An 18,259-nucleotide genomic window follows, 5' to 3' on the forward strand; every position below is an offset into this window, starting at 1 on the left:
GGGGGGGGGAAGGATCCTAGAAATAAATACTCTAATATTTTACCTCCTGATGGGTCATATTTGCAGTTTCCTCTCCAGCTACTGATACAAGGAAATCATTTGCGGTCAACCCAACCTGGGCTCAACAGAACATTTTTTGTGGATTTCTGCCACTCTATAAATGGGTGTAACTTAAAAGTGTGTCTACATTTCTTGTTAAATATCCGAAAAATATTTACGTTTATCAGAAAAAAAAATTTTAAACTGTTTTAAATTTTTTTTTTGTAGAAATTATTAATTTTATTTGTGTAAAATATTATTAAAAACATAAATACATATAGGAGGAAAAACGTTGTTTTTTGTGAACTAGGGTATTTTATGAATAACTATAAAGAAAAGTTATATAAAAGCTTTGTTTTTCCTTTGAAAAGTTATATTTTATGAATAAATATAAAGAAAAGTTAAAAGCTTTTTTTCCTTTTGAAAAGTTTAACTTTAAACATTTTGTAAGAAAATTATTTAAAATATCAAATAAAATAAAAAATGTTTGTTCTGAGTTTCCTTGGCTGCGAGGCTTTCTTTGACCACCTAGAACAAAAAAAAATTAAATATTTTTTACAATTTTTTACTTTTATAATTTGGGCATAAAAAATACCTCAGCCAAAAAAGAATTATGAAATTATTCAAATGATTACAACTAATAAATACAAAAATTCAACCAAAAAAATCCTAATTTTGTTCAATCAAAAAGTAGCCAATTAAGATAAATGTAATAAAACATTTACAAAATTATCCTTAAACTTCCAAAATTGTGGAAGTAGAAGTATTTTAAAAAGTATTTTAAATCAAAAAATATGTGTTAAAAAATGTTAAAAAATGTCACATTTATTGTTACCAACTTGATATTCCACTCTACCACTTACACTCTGCAATGAAATTTGAGTATTGGTATTGAAAAGAGATTATAGAAAATATGTAATCATGGTGGAGGTCTATTCTAGTATTGGTATTGAAAAGAGATTATAGAAAATATGTAATCATGGTGGAGGTCTATTGTGTACAACTGGTGACTTTGCCACAAACTCTAATTTTCTAATCCCTACATCTGTGAAATCCAATGTCGTAGACCTTATATATTCTATTCTGTTGGATCAATTAATCTAAGTTTGAAATATCAAACCTAAAACGATTAGAAAGTTTGAGTTTGTGGCAAAGAATCAATTCTTATATACATCTACTTGCAGGAATAGTTTTTTAAGGCTTCATGGGATCGATGGATACAAATGGTCTCAGTTCTTGAATTGATTTTAACAATTAATATATGAAAGACATTTTGGAAACAGCATAGAATGCTCGAGATTTTCGAGGAATATATGAAACGTCAACTGTGTTACGCTAGCGTACATTCTAGCTTAATGCAATTTAAACATCATTTTAGAGATAAACACACGGAAATCTCTGTCTTTGTCGTTGTGGAATATATAAACTGCAAGTTATGGAACATGAACAGCAAGTTATAAAACATGAATGTTAGATATTATTCATCTTTATTCAAATGCATGGCAAATTTTTTAAATAAAATAATTCTTCTATATTTTAAAAATATTAAAATAAAACTTGAAAGAACTGTATTGTTGAAATTATATCTGCAAGATAATAATGCGAATAAACATATTTGAACTACCTGAGAATACATATTAAAGTAAGGACAGAAAAAGATAAATATTTTGAGAAATTGTGTAGATGCAACTGTATCATTTTGGAGATTACATGCAACCCTTTTGCAATTAAAAAAATGTTTTGTGGATGGTTTGCATTTTTAATCATGTATATTTTGGTTTTTCAATACTTGTTTGTTCAAGAATTCTATTTTTATCAATTTAAGTAAAATATCTTGAAAAATTGCGAATTTATCAAGTTTGCTTTTTTAAATCATGTAAATATTGAATTTTTATACTTGTTTGCTTAAATTCATCATCTATTTTTCAAAATTCAAAATTTTTATTTAGAAATATTAAAAACATTTTTTCATCATCGGAGTACTAGGAGACCCCCATTGGAGACCCAAGATGTTCATTTGAAGACCCAGTACTTTTGGTCCGAGACCCCAAGATCTTTACTGAAGTTACCAGTCACTTAAGGGAGACAAACTTTTCATTGCGGACCCCAAAATCTTTACCGGAAGCCTTCAGAAAACAGAATGGTTTTCACGGTGAAAATTTGGGGTCTCCGAAAAAACTCAAATGATGATGACTTCTTCCCAAACTGACATTACAGTGTGGTTTTTTTTCGAAAATATTAACTAATAAATGCATTAAAATATTATTATTAATTTCAGTTTGATTAATTCTTTACAAATGTACCAGTTTTGATCTTATTAAAATTTCATTTCTTTAGAAAAAAAGAATCAAGAAAGAGTTAGAAATTCCTCAATTTTATCAAATAAAACATTTCCTGGAATTTTTTTCTTTAAAAACAAAACAAAAAACTAATTAAGTGCAAAACCTAAAGCAGGACTGCAGTTAGAAAACATTATCACCCGCGGGAAAAATGACCTACATAATCCCCCTAAAACTGATACTCCGTTATAGTGTGTAAAAATGTAGATAAATTCAGGCATCTCTGTTTGAAAGGGGTCAGGGTATTAAATATCAGTTTCATGCTTTCAACTTGTCATTCCCAGCATATCTCAAGACAATTTATAAAGGGTGTTCCCAAAAATGTGCTTTTTCTAAGAAAAAGGTTATGATTATCCTAGTTCACCCTGTAATGTCTTCAATTTTCACCCCGACCAGATTTCAGACTAAAGTAAATTATTTTGGACGCACCCTGGAGCCTGAATTCTCTGATGCATGTTTAGCATGCATTCTGTATGTTTATTATACTCCCCTTTCACAAAATAATCATTTTGACAACTTATGTCAGTTTGACATTATACACACGTTATCTTTGTTTGAAGATGCACAATCATTGTAGACATTTCTGCACAATCATTGTAGACATTTTCTGCACAATCATTGTAGACATTTTCTGCACAATCATTGTAGACATTTTCTGCACAATCATTATAGACATTTTCTGCACAATCATTGTAGACATTTTCTGCACAATCATTGTAGACATTTTCTGCACAATCATTGTAGACATTTTCTGCACAATCATTGTAGACATTTTCTGCACAATCATTGTAGACATTTTCTGCACAATCATTATAGACATTTTCTGCACAATCATTGTAGACATTTTCTGCACAATCATTGTAGACATTTTCTGCGACATTTTTTTAAGTATAAAAAGCACAGGAATTAAGTCTTTTCTTTTCCTAATTTCAAAATTTTCTAATTTCTATATCTGTGCAACCTGTTGGTATAAACTATTGATATTTCAAATTTAGATAATTTGATCCAAAAGAATGCATATCTTTTGTCTACAATTTTGGGTTGCAAAGATATTGGGATTTGAAATCAGAGTTTGTGGCAAAGACACAACTTCTTTAAATTGGTTTCCTATATTAGAAAATCAGAGTTTGGTTGCCTACATTAGAAAATCAGAGTTTGGTTGCCTACATTAGAAAATCAGAACTTCGTTGCCTATATTAGAAAATCAGAGTTTGGTTGCCTATATTAGAAAATCAGAGTTTAGTTGCCTATATTAGAAAATCAGAGTTTGGTTGCCTACATTAAAAAATCAGAGTTTGGTTGCCTATATTAGAAAATCAGAGTTTGGTTGCCTACATTAGAAAATCAGAGTTTGATTGCCTATATTAGAAAATCAGAATTTGGTTGCCTACATTAGAAAATCTTTGGTTGCCTACATTAGAAAATCAGAGTTTGGTTGCCTACATTAGAAAATCAGAGTTTGGTTGCCTATATTAGAAAATCAAAACTTATTAATCCCCGGACAACTGAACTATGGACAAACTGACATAATAAAGGCTGATTGGCACGGACAACGTCGGGTACTTCTGCAACAGTAATTTTAAGTGACACTCAGTGAGTAGATGGCAATGCCCGATTTACAACGGTACCCTTGAAAGCTTTGTCTGATCAAGTATGAATTAGATATCCATGTTTTGTTTATTTAAACTGCAATTCATTATAGTTTCAGTAGAAGTAAACAGTTCTATTTACTGTTAGCGCCGATTGAAGGATTCATAACTCTAATTGGATAATGATCTAGATAGAAAGATAGATGTTACCGCCACACTATTTCTATTGGTTCAGAATTGACACCAAACACATGACTGAACCCTGATTGGATCAGGCGCTAATGGACTCGGCGTACTGGAGTATTTTCATTAGAGCAGTAACACTGACTTGTTTTTAAGATTCACCGACAAAGGGTCAAACGACCCAGGGTCAAACGACACAGGGTCAAACGACGAAGGGTCAAACGACACAGGGTCAAACGACAAAGGGTCAAAAACCCAACAAAGGGTCAAACGACACAGGGTCAAACGACAAAGGGTCAAAAAATGCGACAAAGGGGCAAATTTTTTTATTTTGACAGTTAGTATTTTTTTATTATTATTTAGGATTAGGTTAGGTTCATTCTGGGCCTAGCGCTGCGGCTAGGACAGGCTAGGGGGCCGAGCGCTGCGGCAACATGGTCAATTATATTGCCAACCCGACCATTATGAAAGCCAGAATCAGACTAAAGTTTTAAATCTTCAAAAAAGTTTGGCGGATTTTTGTGATTAAAATTGCGAGTTTCCTATGATTCAAATCAAAAAATATTTTCATCATTTTGACCTTTTGTCGTTTGACCCTTTGTCGCACTTTTGACCGTTTGTCGTTTGACCCAGTGTCGTTTGACCCTGTGTCGTTTGACCCTGTGTCGTTTGACCCTTTGTCGTTTGACCCTGGGTCGTTTGACCCTTTGTCGGTGAATCGTTTTTAAGAATCAATAGAAACAATGGAGAAAATTACAGAAATAAAAAATTTTAAAAAACTTTATTTTTGCTTAGATTAAGGTTTCAAGGGTACTGTTGTAAATCGGGAATCACTATCACCCTTGCATGCCGAGTCCATTAGCGTATGATCCAATCAGGGTTCAGCCATGTGTTTGTTGTCTATTCTGAACCAATAAAAATAGTATGTTGGTAACATCTATCTATCTATTTCATTATCCAATAAGAGATATCGGCGCAATACAGTAAATGGAGATATTTACTTCTATTGAAACTATAGTGCTATCTAATGGCATGGAGGGCCACATAAAATAACGCTGACAGTCCCTTTAAACGTCTGTAGATATGTTCCATGTATCCTAATATAACCTTGATCTGAATAAATTGCCAAGATATTTCCGCATTATTTTCTTTAATTAGGAGAAAGCTTAACGTTTAGATAACAGGCCGGGAAATAAGATTTAGATTAAAGTAATTAAATAGTTAGATAGTTTAGATAGATAGATAGTTAGATAAATATTTAGATATATAGACAAAGTATAGTTAGATAGACAAGGTATAGATAAATAGACAAAGTATAGATACATAGACAAGGCATAGATAGATAGACAAGGTATAGATAGATAGACAAGGTATAGATAAATAGACAAAGTATAGATAAATAGACAAGGCATAGATAGATAGACAAGGTATAGATAAATAGACAAAGTATATATAGATAGAAAAGGTATAGATATATAGACAAGGTATAGATAGATAGACAAGGTATAGATAAATAGACAAGGTATAGATAGATAGAAAAGGTATAGATAAATAGACAAGGTATAGATAAATAGACAAGGTATAGATAGATAGAAAAGGTATTGATAAATAGACAAGGTATAGATAAATAGACAAAGTATAGATAGATAGACAAGGTATAGATAGATAGACAAAGTATAGATAGATAGACAAGGTATAGAAAGATAGACAAGGTATAGATAAATAGACAAAGTATAGATAAATAGACAAGGTATAGATAAATAGACAAATTATAGATAAATAGACAAAGTATAGATAAATAGACAAGGTATAGATAGATAGAAAAGGTATAGATAAATAGACAAGGTATAAATAGATAGACAAGGTATAGATAAATAGACAAGGTATAAATAGATAGACAAAGTATAGATAGATAGACAAAGTATAGATAAATAGACAAAGTATAGATAAATAGACAAGGTATAGATAGATAGACAAGGTAGATAGACAAGGTATAGATAAATAGACAAAGTATATATAAATAGACAAGGTATAAATAGATAGACAAGGTATAGATAAATAGACAAGGTATAGAAAGATAGACAAAGTATAAATTAAAATTGCTCAAAAGAATTATTTTTTTCCACTATGCGCACTGCATTGTATATTTTAAAGATATTTATAAAAATTTGCATATTCAAAATTGAATGATTAATTGTTCATATTTCAAACAGAATAATTATCTTTGAAAATGAGGACCATGGGAAATTTGGATTTTAATTTAAAATTTTAAAATTTTCATTTAGTTAGAGCAGTTCAAAAATAGATTCAATTTAAATAAATGGTAATATGGAAATTATGTAGTTACAGGCTTTTTATATGGGTAGTGGTTACAGACTCTTGTACCCGCAATTAAAAAGTGATCAATTTAAAGATAGTAAAACAGTAAATCTCATACAAAGGTTTAAAGGGTTTCGTTGTGAATTAGACGTGCTACTTTATAAATGACAGGTGAATATTAATCAACCTTTGTCAAAAAAACAAGTAAACATAAGATGGAGCTGTTATATATAAATAAATACATTTGTTGAATGGTTGGGACACTTGTACAAAGCTTCTTAAATTCTTATCTTTTATAAAGTTTGGTTGGGTTCATATAACTTTGCCTTCCTCCTATAGACACTTGATGGAGAGCTATACAAGAATAGAAGAATACCATTCTTCACAAACTTTTATTACTCTGTCGCTCTGTGCATTTCTCAGTTTTGTCAGGAAAATGGAGTAGAATATATCAATCCAACTAATCTGGAGTATACCTGGGAGATGGTGAGAGGTTGACCCTTCCCTCCAGCTAGTCTGGAGTATACCTGGGAGATGGTGAGAGGTTGACCAGTACCCTTCCCTCCAGCTAGTCTGGAGTATACCTGGGAGATGGTGAGAGGTTGACCAGTACCCTTCCCTCCAGCTAATCTGGAGTATACCTGGGAGATGGTGAGAGGTTGACCGGTACCCTTCCCTCCAGCAAGTCTGAATCCCCAGCTCTCATTACTGTCCTCTCTTGAGAGAGTAACAGTTACAAGATCTTTACCCATCTGAAATTATAAATTATTGACAGTTTTAAGAATTGGATTAGGCAGTTGAAGCATGTTGATGCCATTATTTATTTATGAAAAGTTTCATTATGTGTTTATTCCATTTTGAGAGAATTCTTATCCCGCATTTTTACTCTTCGCTATGAAAAGTTTCCTAATTGTTCCGGGGCAAATAGTAACACTTTAAACCGGCAAAACAGGGTTCCCTTTTTATTTCCTGGATTTTAATAAAAAAGCACATTTTTTAAAATTTGAATTGAATAGATTTATATATCCAACTATCTTAAAAAAACGTTGTTGGTGATTAAAAATCTTGAACTTAAACCTTAAACTATTAAAAAATAAAACATCAATTACACTCTTATATTTTTTACATGCAGTGTTCACAAGTTGTCCTAGCTGTCACTGCTACATCAATCTTAACGGCATCAATTAAATCAGTTTATTCTTTGTTCATTTGACAATTGTATTTCAAACTAATGTTAATAGCTTGCCAATAATAAGAAGCAAAACTTGCGAAGCTTGCGAAAAATGAAAGAGGGTATAGGCTGGTATCGAATCGAATTAATAATCCCCTCAATTGTTAAAGTGCCCACATTGGATATCAAGATCAAGCATTCAAGATTAACAATACTCAACATTAAAATTCTTATATCGGGTTGCAAAGAAAATAAGATTTTGTGTAAAGCATTTTGTTCTTTTTAAAAAAAATCAGATTTATTTGTAGTTACTGTAGCTTTATTCGACTTCCCTGAGGAATTTTTAGATAAAAAAATACAAATGCAAATATCCAAGAAAAAGTACAGGTAAACCAAAAAGACTTCAGAAACGATTGTACGATATTTGTACTGTCCCCTTCCATTTGATTATGATCACCTACAACTTCAAATTTGTTTCTCTCTTTGACCAATTATTAAATAAGTCATTAAAAGACAGAATACTTAGTTTATCCATGATATTGGCAAATTTCAAGAGTTTCAAGTTGTCTTTACAATTTCATTCGTTGTGGGTGACCTTGTATATGCTTACGAAAGTTTTAAAGGGAGTGACCGGCTATGTAAGGTGGTTGAACTGAGTATGCAGTGTTGTGGAAAACTTTTTTCAGATTCATTTGAGACATATTAAACTTTTTAAAGATCTGTAAATCATGAGTTTTAGCGCAAATTTGACGTTTAAAACTCCTACTTTGGGTTGAATACGTTTTCAGAATTAGTTTTTTTTTAATTATTAAATTATGCCAAAGAAAAATAAAGTAAAAATTATACAGTAATCTAATTAGATGTTTGGGAACATATTTCTCAAAAGAAATTTGTCAATAAATCAATGCTAAAATCGATTATTTCGTTTTCATTATTATATTGAACTTCTTATTTTCTATGAATTTATTCGCAGATTTCTTCAAATTCTTCAAATGTCGTCTTTCAATAATAATTCCAGAAAATCTGCAGAAAATCTTTGTGAATAATGAGAAATCAGAATAATGAGAAAATTGAAACTAATAATTGAACAAGATTACACATTTTCGACGATAAGATTAATTTTTATTTTCTCAACATGTTCCTTTACCTGATGTCTGTAGTTTATTGTAGATTTTTTTTACATTTTATGTCGTTGTTATATAATAATTTAAGAAAACTAATTCTGAAAACTTATCCACCCTCAAAGTAAGAGTTTTGAACGTCGAATTTGCGCTCAAATTCATGATTTACAGATCTTTAAAAAATTTTATATGTCTCAAATGAATCCGAAAAAAGTTTTCCACAACACTGCATACTCAGTTCAACTACCTTACATAGCCGGTCACTCCCTTTAAGACGGAAAAATGTAAAAAGCCTCTCAAACAAATTACAGAACTTGAAAATGAGTTTGAAAACTAAACTGCAAAGTTTGATATAATGTCTGGTTAATATGTCATGACTTTGTTAGTTTTAACTTGGGCAACTTTTTCTGGAGCAATGTACATACATTAACGTACATACATTAACGTACATATAATAACGTACATACATTAACGTATATATATTAACGTACATATATTAACGTACATATATTAACGTACATACATTAACACATATATATTAACGTACATATATTAACGTATATATATTAACGTACATACATAAACGTACATAGATTAACGTATATACATTAACGTATATATATTAAAGTACATATATTAACGTATATATATTACCGTACATATATTAACGTACATATATTAACGTACATATATCAACGTATATATATCAACGTACATATATTAACGTACATATATTAACCTATATATATCAACGTACATATATTAACGTATATATATTACCGTACATATATTAACGTATATATATTAACGTACATATATCAACGTATATATATCAACGTACATATATTAACGTACATATATTAACGTATATATATTAACGTACATATATCAACGTATATATATCAACGTACATATATTAACGTACATATATTAACCTATATATATCAACGTACATATATTAACGCATATATATCAACGTACATATAAAAACGTACATACATTAACGTATATATATTAACGTATATATGTTAACGTACATATATTTTATTATGATTAACGTAACTTCAGTTAAATTCAGCCCAAATGACTATATTTGAAATCTTAAATTTTGTTACAGCTGTAGATCTAAAATTTATTTATTTGAAAATGCCTTAAAAAGTGAAGGTATAGAAACATGTGTCACATGTTATAGTTTTTAAATGTTTAGCCCTCTAACCATTAAAGTTAGAGGTCTATTTTTTTAATGAACTGACCTTGAAAAGTTGGACTAGTGACATATATCACACTCGGCTATCTCAACTTTAAAGGGACTGTTAAGGAAAAATAAAAGGGGGTATAGGCTGAAAGCTGATCACTTTAGCTCTCAATCGCGACCCATGAAAGTTATATCTGATTTACAACTTTGTCAAATTTATACGAAAATTAATATATATACATTTTGTATAAAAGTAATGCGTTTAAAAAGATCAAATTTAGCAAATATGCAACCAATCTGAAAACGATGATATCCCAGAGAAAGCTAATTGTAACTTAGATTTACTCCAATTCTAATTTTATATTTGTTATTTCTATTTTTTATAGATTTAATTCATAATATTATTTATACGTCCGTATTGCTTGACCAGAAATTCCACCAATGGTAGTGCAGTAAAGTGGTCACGTGATACAGGTGGAGACACGAAACCAGTATACTGCTCTGCCATTGGTGATAGTTCTGGTCATGTGATTTAAGTTTAAGATTTTCTAAATTTTACATATATGAACTTTCGTATAATTTTAACACAGTTTTATATCAATTTCTCGAGATAGGAACTTCAGATAAAACTTTCATGGGTCGCGATCAAGAGCTAAAGTGATTAGCTTTCAGCCTACACCCCCTTTCATTTTTCCTTTACAGTCCCTTTAAGAGCAAAATCAAAAAAAATGAGTTTCACAAAATATGGCCTTTATTTTTTATTAATTGTTGATTGTTGTTTTTTCTTAATATTTAATTATTTATTTCTTAAAACCAGTTTAAGGTTTAACTTTCTATATGCTGTAATTACACACAGGGTGGAATTTTTTTTACATAATCATCGTTTGTGAATTAACCGAAATATATTTTCAATAAATGTGGAGCTAACATCTACTTTTTTTACTCCTACAGAGGTCTGGTCCATCACCATCACCAAATGTTCAATTAACATATTTTAAGGTTTTTATATATTTTTGTTTCGATTTTAAATTAGTTCAGTATTACGCATAATTATATAAATCGTTTTTATTTAATCAGCGAATAATTTTTTGGGTAGAAATGGGAAGATGAACTTAAGAGAACATTGAACAGTCATTTTTTGTTTGAGCCAACATGAATTTGTGGTTGAGGTTAAAAAAAATTGTGGTTGAGGTTTAAAGAATTTGTGGTTGAGGGTTTAAAGAATTTGTGGTTGCGGTTTAAAGAAGTTGTGGTAGAGGTTTAAAAGAATTTGTTGTTGAGGTTTAAAGAATTTTTGGTTGAGGTTTAAAAGAATTTGTGATTGAGATTTAAAAAGATTTGTGGTTGAGATTTAATAGAATTTGTAGTTAAGATTTAAAATAATTTGTGGTAGAGGTTTAAAAGAATTTTTGGTTGAGGTTTAACATTATTTGTGGTTGAGATTTAAAATAATTTGTGGTTGAGGTTTAAGAGAATTTATGGCTGAGGTTTAAAAGACCCTCTTTAAAACTTGATAGGCTAGGGTGGGACTAGTTTTTTGTCAGCAATATCATTTTCTAAATTGTCACCTTGAATTTTTTTTACTTTTTAGGAATAATAATTTAAAGGATAAAAAAAGAAGAAAAAATTAAGCAAATGGTTGGGAACAGAGCGGTAAAACGTCCGGTCTGTGTTAAAAGCCCTTGAAAAATGGATGTAGAAACATGTGCCACATCTTAATGTTTGTCAAAAACAAAAACGAATATTTGTTTGCATGATTCCGACCCTTATTTTGGCATTTTTTCGACCCTTATTTTGGCATTTTTCCGACCCTTATTTTGGCATTTTTTCGACCCTAATTTTGGCATTCTTCCGGCCCTTATTTTGGCTTTTTTCCGACACTAATTTTGTCATTTTTCCTACCCTTATTTTTGCATTTTTCCTACCCTTATTTTTGCATTTTTCCTACCCTTTCTAGCACATGTATTCCAACTCTATACCTTCCCCCCTAGGCTTTACACATATTTAAACCACCCAGCCTGTATTGGGTTCAAGTTATTTAATCTGAGAAGTGAATTAAACAATAACAACATTTGCATTTTATCTGATGTCATTTTTTAACAAACTAAAACATGTCTCCATTAAGCTTTGAGCTGACAACAAGCTTAAAAAAAGACATTAATTGAATAAAAAATATTTCTGTTTAAGTTTCAGTGTTTTGCTTGCAAAGAAATAATTGAATTTCTCCCGAATTTTAAATTTAGCGAATGCATAAAGTTTAATGTTATTGCTTGAAAGTGGATTTTAAAGCTTATGCAAGCATAATACGGAATGTCATCAAATTTTATACTATAAAAATATATGATAAAACTTTTTAATTTCTTGGAGGTTTAAACGATAACAGATAAGTGAAATCACGTAAAGTATTGATCAGTCGTTAATATTGCGCCAAATCGTACCATCTTTCGATCGAAAATGGAATTGATTTTTTTTACTTTAAAGGGACTGTAAACGTAAACGTAATCTTTTTTACTTTAAAGGGACTGTAAACGTAAACGTAATCTTTTTACTTTAAAGGGACTGTAAACATAAACTTAATCTTTTTTACTTTAAAGGGACTGTAAACATAAACGTAATCTGTTTTACTTTAAAGGGACTGTAAACGTAAACGTAATCTTTTTACTTTAAAGGGACTGTAATTGTAGACATAAACGTAATCCTTTTTACTTTAAAGGGACTGTAAGCATAAACGTAATCCTTTTTACTTTAAAGGGACTGTAAACATAAACTTAATCCTTTTTATTTTAAAGGGACTGTAAACATATACGTAATCCTTTTTACTTTAAAGAGACTGTAAACATAAACGTAATCCTTTTTACTTTAAAGCTACTGTAAACATAAACGTAATCCTTTTTACTTTAAAGGGACTGTAAACGTAAACGTAATCTTTTTACTTTAAAGGGACTGCAAACGTAAACGTAATCTTTTTTTCTTTAAAGGGACTGTAAACGTAATCTTTTTACTTTAAAGGGACTGTAATTGTAAACATAAACGTAATCCTTTTTACTTTAAAGGGACTGTAAGCATAAACGTAATCCTTTTTACTTTAAAGGAACTGTAAACGTAAACGTAATCTTTTTTACTTTAAAGGGACTGTAAACGTAAACGTAATATTTATTACTTTAAAGGGACTGTAAGCGTAAACGTAATCTTTTTTACTTTAAAGGGATTGTAAACGTAAGCGTAATATTTATTACTTTAAAGGTACTGTAAAGGTAAACGTCATATTTATTACTTTAAAGGGACTATAAACATAAACGTAATCCTTTTTACTTTAAAGGGACTGTAAACATAAACGTAATCCTTTTTACTTTAAAGGAACTGTAAACGTAAACGTAATCTTTTTTACTTTAAAGAACTGTAAACGTAATATTTATTACTTTAAAGGGACTGTAAGCGTAAACGTAATCTTTTTTACTTTAAAGGGACTGTAAACGTAAACGTAATATTTATTACTTTAAAGGTACTGTAAAGGTAAACGTCATATTTATTACTTTAAAGGGACTATAAACATAAACGTAATCCTTTTTACTTTAAAGGAACTGTAAACGTAAACGTAATCTTTTTAACTTTAAAGGGACTGTAAACGTAAACGTAATCGATCCTTGTTCGATAGAGTGGGATCTCCGACTTCTAGGTATTGTAGCTGAAAATGAAATCCATGTTTTTACTTTCGGACACTGTTGTGCTTTCTCTAAAAAAGACTTTCTTGCTTAAGAAAATACGGAGAAATGAACAGAATTAAAGCCTTTTCAAAAAAAAACGACAATATCTTCCACATTAGTGAAAAGATTAAGCTTTTAAGGGTACCGTTGTGAATTGGCTACAGTGGCCTTTTTTTAATGGAAAGTCGCTTAAAACAACAATCATAGTTTCTTTAAATCAATGTTTAGAAAAAAATAAAATTGTTTTTTGGCACTTTTTCATCAAAAGTCACTTAACCCTATAGGGTCTAGGGGGGTCTGAATCTATATATATGTGGGGCGTCACACGTCCCACGCCCCCCCCCCCCCCTAGAAAAAGGCCTTAGAGAATAAGTATAGGTTTGAAATGAATTTTAATAGCCCAATTTTACAAGGCCAGCTCATTAAAAAAATAGATCGATAACTTTTGTAGCTTGAGTGCTAGGGAGGGTTGAAAAAAATGCCAAGAAAAGGTCAAACAAATGTAAAGTTTTTATATCTGTAGCGTTAGTCATAAAAAAGTTATGGGCAATTTTAAATTTGTTATTTACACAGACCGGACTTTTTACCGTCCTATACCCAACCTTATGCATAACATTTTTTTTAAAAGTACAACAAATTCTTTAAATTTCACGGTGATAGTGTCAAAAATGAGAGTGCTAAGGCAAAAAAAACTAGGAGGGGGGGGCAAACGCCCCCCCCTCTCAGCCTGTTTAGGGTTAAATCGGAGTAGAAAATGTTTTTTAATTGATTTGTCAAAATAGCTGAAAAGAATACACTAAACTAAATAAATTAGAAGAAATATGATTGTTTATTTCCATTTTCCAGTTTTTTCTTCACCCCAGGCGGGCCCAACATTTGTTTTACGCAGAACATAATTTGTTTGGATACTATGACTGCATTCTCTATTGACATGAAAGCACAACAAAAATAACTTTAATTCCTGAATTATGTGCATATGAAATATTTGGTATTCTTATTTCTAAAATGGATGTGTCATTTCACTTCAATTTCTCGCTTAAATTTGTCATTGCATATCTTGCCCTGAAAAAGTACGCTCTCAAGGTTGACTTTATTTCACTTTAAAAAATCAGTTTTAACAAACAATATTTTTACAATTTTTGCAATTATTTCTAATCTTCACGACGAAGAGAAAAATTAAAGAATCTTTGAAAACTGCTCATGTGAAAATACAGGAAAAATGTGAATGTTTATGTAACAAGGTTGACCGTCAAGCCCAGGCTGGTGCTGCACTGTGACCTGGCTTGGCCATGGGGCTGACCCAACTAACTAGCTGTGGCCATATACTTGGCTTTCCTATGTTAGACTTTTATCAATATTCCGTGGTGTTTACTTCCCGCCCCCCCCCCCGCACACCCATACAAACAGTTCTTTGCCTTGATAGCTTTATATCCTTAAAATCCAATTAATGACAAACTTGTCCGGAATCTGAAAACATTTTTTCTTGAAACATATTCTGAGCAATAATGATATTTTGTTGAATCGGTCCTTGGAGATAGTTATGTTATATAATTTCATTTCCAAATCTTATTTTACATCAATACTTTTTTCAATGAGAGTGTGCAAAAAAACTAAATGATCTGCTCATATTACATAATCCAGAAAATACAAATCCCGATATTGAATGCATTTTTAAAGCAAGTGCATTTAAGCAGTGCAGTCACGTGGTGTTTCCGGTCAAAGTACAAATATCAATTGCGCACTCATGTAAATAGTATGTATCATTTAACTTGCAGTTATAATTATAATTATATATATATATATGTATTATATTCATCTTTTATATTTGTCTAGAACAAAATTACATTAAACAATATAAAAGTTTACAATTTAATGCTAATACTTTTTTCTCTGGATAAAAGGTATAAAAAACAAACAAATGGAAAAGGACAGACCGGCTATGTAAGGTATGTTGTACTGAGTATGCATTGTTGTGGACAAAATTCTTTAGGATTCATTTGAAAAAAACTTTTTACAGATCTGTAAATCCTGTGTTTGAGCGCAAAGTCGATGTTCATAATCGTACTATTGGGTAGATACATTTTCAGAATTGTTTTTTAATTATTAAACAAAACGAAAAAAAAAGTAAACAAAATTCTATAGTGAACTAATTAGTTGTTTAGGAACAGGTTGAGAAAATAAAAATTAATCTTATCATCGAAAATAAGTAAACTTGTTCAATTTTTAGTTCAATTTTCTCATTATTCCCAAAGATTTTTTTGCAGATTTTCTGGAATTATTATTGAAAAGGCGACATTTGTTGAATTTGCAGAAATCTTTGAATAAATTCATAGAAAATAAGAAATTAAATATATTGATTTTAGCATTGATTTATTGAGAAATTTGTTCCTAACCATCTAATTAGTTTACTGTATTATTTTTACTTTATTTTTCGTCGTCGTTAATAAATAATTTTAAAAAACCGATTCTGAAGACGTACTGACCCAAACTCATGATTTTGAACGTCGACTATGCACTCAAGCTCGGTAAACATTGTGGAAAAGTTTTCTATGTCTTAAATGAATCCTAAAGAATTTGTCCACAACACTGCATCCTCAGTTTAACTACCTTACATAGCCGGTCTGTCCCTTTAAAAACCTAGCAGAAGAGAAAAATAAAATTTTAAGAACAACTGCAATTCGCAAAAATTTCAAAAGTGAAAACCCATTTACATGAAAAGGAAGCATTTTTGAATTTAACGAAATTCTCTTAATCACAGAAAGGAAGGATTTCCAAAACTATTTTATAATGTAATTGATAAAAATTCTATATTTCTTGAAACATGCAAGAGCACCTGGCCAGAGATTTCATTACTATAAATATGTATGAAAGCTTATCTTAAAAAGTTATTATTTTGTTCATAGAGTAATAAAACGAAGAGGTAAAGCTAACCTCGGATGTACACAACCAACCAATTATTGTGTACATCACGATATGTTTACGTATCTAACACTGTACACTTGTATATAGAGTGATCGTAACCATAGTTTGAAAAATCTAAGATCTACGACATCGGGTCACAAAGATATAGGGGTTAGAAAATCAGAATTTGTAACAACAACTCAATTCCTTTGTAGGTTTTCAATTTATTAGGTGAAAGTTCTGTTAAAGATATTAAGTTTCTATTGGCATGTCTTTAGCTTAAAACTTGAATAACATTCTTATTTCAAACATTTTTATTCTTTCTTCTCTTTAACTATTCTCATTCTGTGAACAAAAAAATTCAAACTTTTACTGAAGTTTACAGTCCTTATTAAGTGTCTGTCTAATTATCAATACTAATTTTTAATTATCTACATTTGACCACCCTAAAGAATTAAGTGAACAGTGTTAGATACGTAAACATATCGTGATGTACACAACCGACCACTCTATTAATTAATTAATATGGAGGTCGGTTGTGTACATCTTAGCTAAGTTTTACCTCTTCGTTTTATTGCTCTATGATTTTGTTGTACATTTTCTTCTTTTTAAATTTATTACACTTTGTTTTCATCTATATATAAATTTGGCTTGTCTGTCTGTTTGTTTGTCTTGGTGTTTGTTTGTTTGTCTTGGTGTTTGTTTGTTTGTTTGTATCCAATAAACGTGAAAACAGCTGAACCGATCGGGCCCAAATTTTTTGTGGGATATCTAGGGACCCCAAGGAAGGTTTCTAAATGATCAAAATTTCAAATATTTGTCTCCATCAAAATTCGATCTTCATTAAATTTTTGAAAATTTTGAAAATCCACGAAATTTTTTGTGAAAATCCGCGAATTATTTTTTGTTTTGTTTTACAATGTACACAAAGAGAACATATTCACAATTATTTAGAAGATGGGTGCGAAGCGCCATCTAATGCTAGTTTAATAAATTATTGAATATATTTAATTAATATGTAAAAAAGTTTCTATCACAAATGTACCAAAATATTTTGATAAAATCTACGAAATTTTACAAAAACCGGTTTTTAAAAAGGCTGCAGTTACTGAACTCGGATATTTAATTTGTGGTTAAAAAAATCAACGCTAGAGGCCACTGCATAAGTTTAAAAAACTTTAAACAATTTACTGCATCTTTTTGATGTCTTTTGAAGACTGCAGTTTCAATACATTACTTTATTATTTTCCTGAATTAAAGATTTAAATGAGTCACTTTCTAGAAAGTAAAATTTGCACCAAAACTGATTATTATCATTGTAAACTTATACTGAATGTGTGACAGATGGAGCTCAGTGTACAACTTGGATAGTTATTCCTCTCACCTAATATTATTTGGTAGCTCTTCTCAGAGCCGATGAAGTAAACACATTCGTTAGAATTTCCACATTTTCTTTCAATCTCTTTCGCGAAAATTTTGTTCAGCCAACGAAAAATTTTGCGAAATTTGTTCGAAACTTTCCACCTTCGAAAATACAATCTTCTTGATGCGAAATGGAAAGATTTAGATTTTAATCGAACAAAAATTTAACGAAAATTTTGCAAAAGGGAAAAATGTTCGCAAAAATGAGGTCGAAAATGCATCGAAATCGCGAAAAATTTTACGAAAATGAACAAATTTCGTTCAACTGCCACCCAA

At 30.3% G+C, this 18,259-nt stretch overlaps 1 protein-coding gene across 1 annotated transcript in view; it reads right to left on the bottom strand.

Moving 5' to 3' along the window:
* LOC111705537 (PDZ and LIM domain protein 7) overlaps positions 1 to 7,260 on the bottom strand; it is a 24,325-nt gene extending 17,065 nt beyond the window's left edge. The window contains exons 1-4 of the mRNA XM_023478120.1: positions 7,111 to 7,260; positions 903 to 905; positions 541 to 567; positions 44 to 115 (exon numbers count right to left, since the gene is read on the bottom strand). Of these exons, the coding sequence (XP_023333888.1) occupies positions 44 to 115; positions 541 to 567; positions 903 to 905; positions 7,111 to 7,221 (213 nt within the window). The 5' untranslated portion in view covers positions 7,222 to 7,260. The remainder of the gene's footprint in view (positions 1 to 43; positions 116 to 540; positions 568 to 902; positions 906 to 7,110) is intronic.
* Positions 7,261 to 18,259: the final 10,999 nt, after the last annotated feature.

This window comes from Eurytemora carolleeae, unplaced genomic scaffold (genome assembly GCF_000591075.1).
Source record: "Eurytemora carolleeae unplaced genomic scaffold, Eaff_2.0 scaffold674, whole genome shotgun sequence".
Classification (NCBI taxonomy): domain Eukaryota; kingdom Metazoa; phylum Arthropoda; class Copepoda; order Calanoida; family Temoridae; genus Eurytemora; species Eurytemora carolleeae.